Genomic DNA, 3,244 nt, shown 5'->3' with positions numbered 1-3,244 from the left:
TGTTTGTATAACGAAAACGTACGTCATGATAAATTTATGGATTTGTAGGTTTTTTTTGGGGGGGGGGAGGGTCACGTTTTAATGTGTACTTTCTTCTGTATTTGTGATGATTTTTGAAGATTGAACATGATACATTTTGTTTTCTATTTCGGCCACTAAGCATACATAATGTTTTTACTTTTTACTATATATATATATATATATATATATATATATATATATATATATATATATATATATATATATATATATATATATATATATATATATATATATATACAGTGGCGTATTTAGGGGGGGGGGCTTCCGGGCTTAAGCCCCTCCCGAAATCTTACTTACTATAGTAAAGAATATGAAATATCTTGCAGAATTTTCACATTTTCAGGCCAAGCCCTCCCCGAAAGTTAGCAAAGCCCCTCCCGAAACAAAATCGTAAATACGCCACTGTATATATATATATATATATATATATATATATATATATATATATATATATATATATATATATAAAATATAGCATCATTTATTTATTTGAATGAGTGGAACATTGTAGGATTTATTTTATTTATTACTTAGTTTGGTCAGAATGTTGTATAGTTATTTCTTTATTCTCCGGGTATTGTAGAATTTACTGTTTGATTGGCTGGATTTTGTATCCTTTGTCACTTCTAGTGGGTGGATCATCTCTTATCAACGCAATCGATTTCTAACTTCTCTTCTTCTAAGTCCTGACCGAAAAGTAATAATGGTCCATCAACTAGTTTTTGAGATTTTTTTTCTCCTTGAGGGACAAAATGGGCAAATATGTAAAATAATTTTGGTAATCTAAAATCCTTAATGAAATTCGGGGGAAAGTATTAGGCAGGTGATATCATGATATGTCTGTCGTGGGAATTTAGAGATTTAGGAGTTAGATTTCTGGGCTTTTGTCATCTATGGGCACGTTAACTCGTCACGTATGAGGGATAACATCTCTTGGCGATCACACTATCCGAGGAAAGGAAAGGAAAAAAGGATTGGGGAAGGAAGGAAATGGCCTGGGATCTATATGGTTCATTCCCGTTGTGCCTACTTCCCGTTCTGCCTACAGACCCTCCAGCACTTTAAAGAAAATATTTTTAATTATCTTATCTCTAGGCAGAACGGTAATTCCCGTTGTGCCTACTTCCCGTTGTGCCTACTCTTTCGAGACGGGGAATTATGTGCAGGGAGGAATTTTTGTAGGGAATATTTCTTTAGTATTTCTAAAAGCTTCTGTAAAAACAACCACCACCTCTACAAGTTTCATCATACATGGAAAATTGGTTGACTCAGTTGCAAGAATGTTAGACATTGTATGTGAAACAAACATTAAAAAAAAAAAAAAAGGATCTAATATCAAGCAATTTCAGAACAAAATTTTATTTGGGTTTCCAGTAGTTTACCTCCAGCATGCTAAGACTTGCAGTACTAAAAAATGCCACAGTTCACATCCCCAAGACATGTCTGGCCAACTATTAAACAAACAACGCAAGAGGATGCATAAGGCGGCCTTTAAAAAGAGTGTTTGTCTCCATCATATCTCTTTCCTCGAATTGATTGATTCAGTTGCCAGTAACCCGTTTGACATTGTATCTGAAACGAACACGAAACAGACTTACTTCGGGCTAATATCAATTCATTTCACAACCGAATTTTAATCGGTTTTCCAGTAGTTTATCTCCAGCATACTAAGGCTTGCAGTACTAAAAAGTGCCACAATTCACATCCTCAAGACATGTTCGGCCATACATTAAACAAACAATGCAAGAGGATGCATAAGGCGGCCCTTTTGAAAAAAAAGAGCCTTTGTCTTTTACATCACTGCTCCTTCTTTGGCATTACCTTAACAGGTAATTTGTCTTCTAACACGATTCTATACTACATGCAATGTTACATATACTTATATTGTCAATGTAAATACTACATATCGTCAATGTTAATACCATATATCGTTAATATAGCCAATATATTTAAAACATCTCACCATCACTGTTCTAAATGCAAACAGTATGCAACTGCATCTGTGTAAGCCACCAAGTCTATTACATGTGATTCCAGACGTGCCTTCAATGATTTTATTTTTTGTTCAATTCGCTTATATTTCAGCTTTGGTTCCTTCGGCTTTTTTCCTACCTCCAACATCAGCATACAAGCTTCATTCTCACTCTGTTCTTGCTGCAACAGCTGTACAAATGTAAAAATATTTGGATGTTCTCTTGTCAGTTTTCTGTTTAATTTAGAGTGCCAGCCCTCTACAACATTATTTGTTCTTCCCTCAACATTATCATATTGGTTCCATATATCTCTGGAAAAGAGAGAAACATTAATTACATAAAACAAATCAAAGCTTGACAATAGACATTCAACAACGATTGGAAGTTGCATGTTAACGTCTGTCGTAGATAACGTTAAGGATAACGTCTGTTGTTTGTTGTTAGTAACACGGTAAATTTATAATGAAGCCGAATGAGTAGGCCTATATATGAAATACTAATCACTGCTAACGTAGATTTCGTTTCCCAAACGAAAACCACATATATTTGAAAAAAAAAAAATCAAACGAAAAACAGATAGTGAAATAGCGTAGAAAATAAGGTAACTACTATATCGTACTTACTTTGTGAAAATGGCGTCTGCATCGTCCAGCCATGTTTCGACTAAATAGTCATGAAACTTCTCTGCGTTTTGTACTTCCGGGGCATTTTCCTGGAGATGCAGGAACATGTCACCCACTTGCTCCACTGGCACAAGTGGTAGTGCAGCAGCACGTCTTATCCACTTCCTGACCTCTTTGTCTTCTTCATAAAAAGTGGACAACCCCAATGACTGAACTTTCCTCCATAAACATTGGGTGTAATGGAAGAAACACCCACGAATGGCTGCATCCGGAAAAACACCAGTAACGGCATTGATTACCGCTCTTTCAAAGTCTATAATCACTGTAGTAGGATTAAAGGAAAGACCATTTGCAGAAGCCGCATCTTTAATGAGAAGCAGCATCCTACGATAGTCTTCCTCTTTCTTAGAATGTTGGAGATGAACTACTGGAAAACTAAATAAAATTTTGTTGTGAAATGACTTGATATTAGACCGAAATAAGTTTATTTTCTTGTAACTGAATCAATTAATTTTCCATTTCTCTGTAAGTATTAAAAAAACACATCTCTACTAAAGTAGACGTGAATAACGCTGCTAATAACAAAACTGTACCTAGTCATTTTTT

At 35.0% G+C, this 3,244-nt stretch overlaps 1 protein-coding gene across 1 annotated transcript; it reads right to left on the bottom strand.

Moving 5' to 3' along the window:
- Positions 1-2,634: 2,634 nt before the first annotated feature.
- LOC145687349 (uncharacterized) lies at positions 2,635-3,021 on the bottom strand. Its single transcript, XM_081760823.1, has one exon. It carries the CDS (start codon positions 3,019-3,021, stop codon positions 2,635-2,637), a length of 387 nt encoding a protein of 128 aa, XP_081616949.1.
- Positions 3,022-3,244: the final 223 nt, after the last annotated feature.

The sequence above is a fragment of the Thermobia domestica genome, chromosome 1, assembly GCF_964235325.1.
Source record: "Thermobia domestica chromosome 1, izTheDome1.hap1.1, whole genome shotgun sequence".
Lineage (NCBI taxonomy): Eukaryota > Metazoa > Arthropoda > Insecta > Zygentoma > Lepismatidae > Thermobia > Thermobia domestica.
Note: the sequence above shows the minus strand (reverse complement) of the source record. Positions and strands in the feature narration are given on the sequence as shown.

Bases quoted from the DNA above. Each gene is read 5' to 3' on its own strand.
- LOC145687349 (XM_081760823.1), bottom strand. From the start codon at position 3,021: ATGCTGCTTCTCATTAAAGATGCGGCTTCTGCAAATGGTCTTTCCTTT.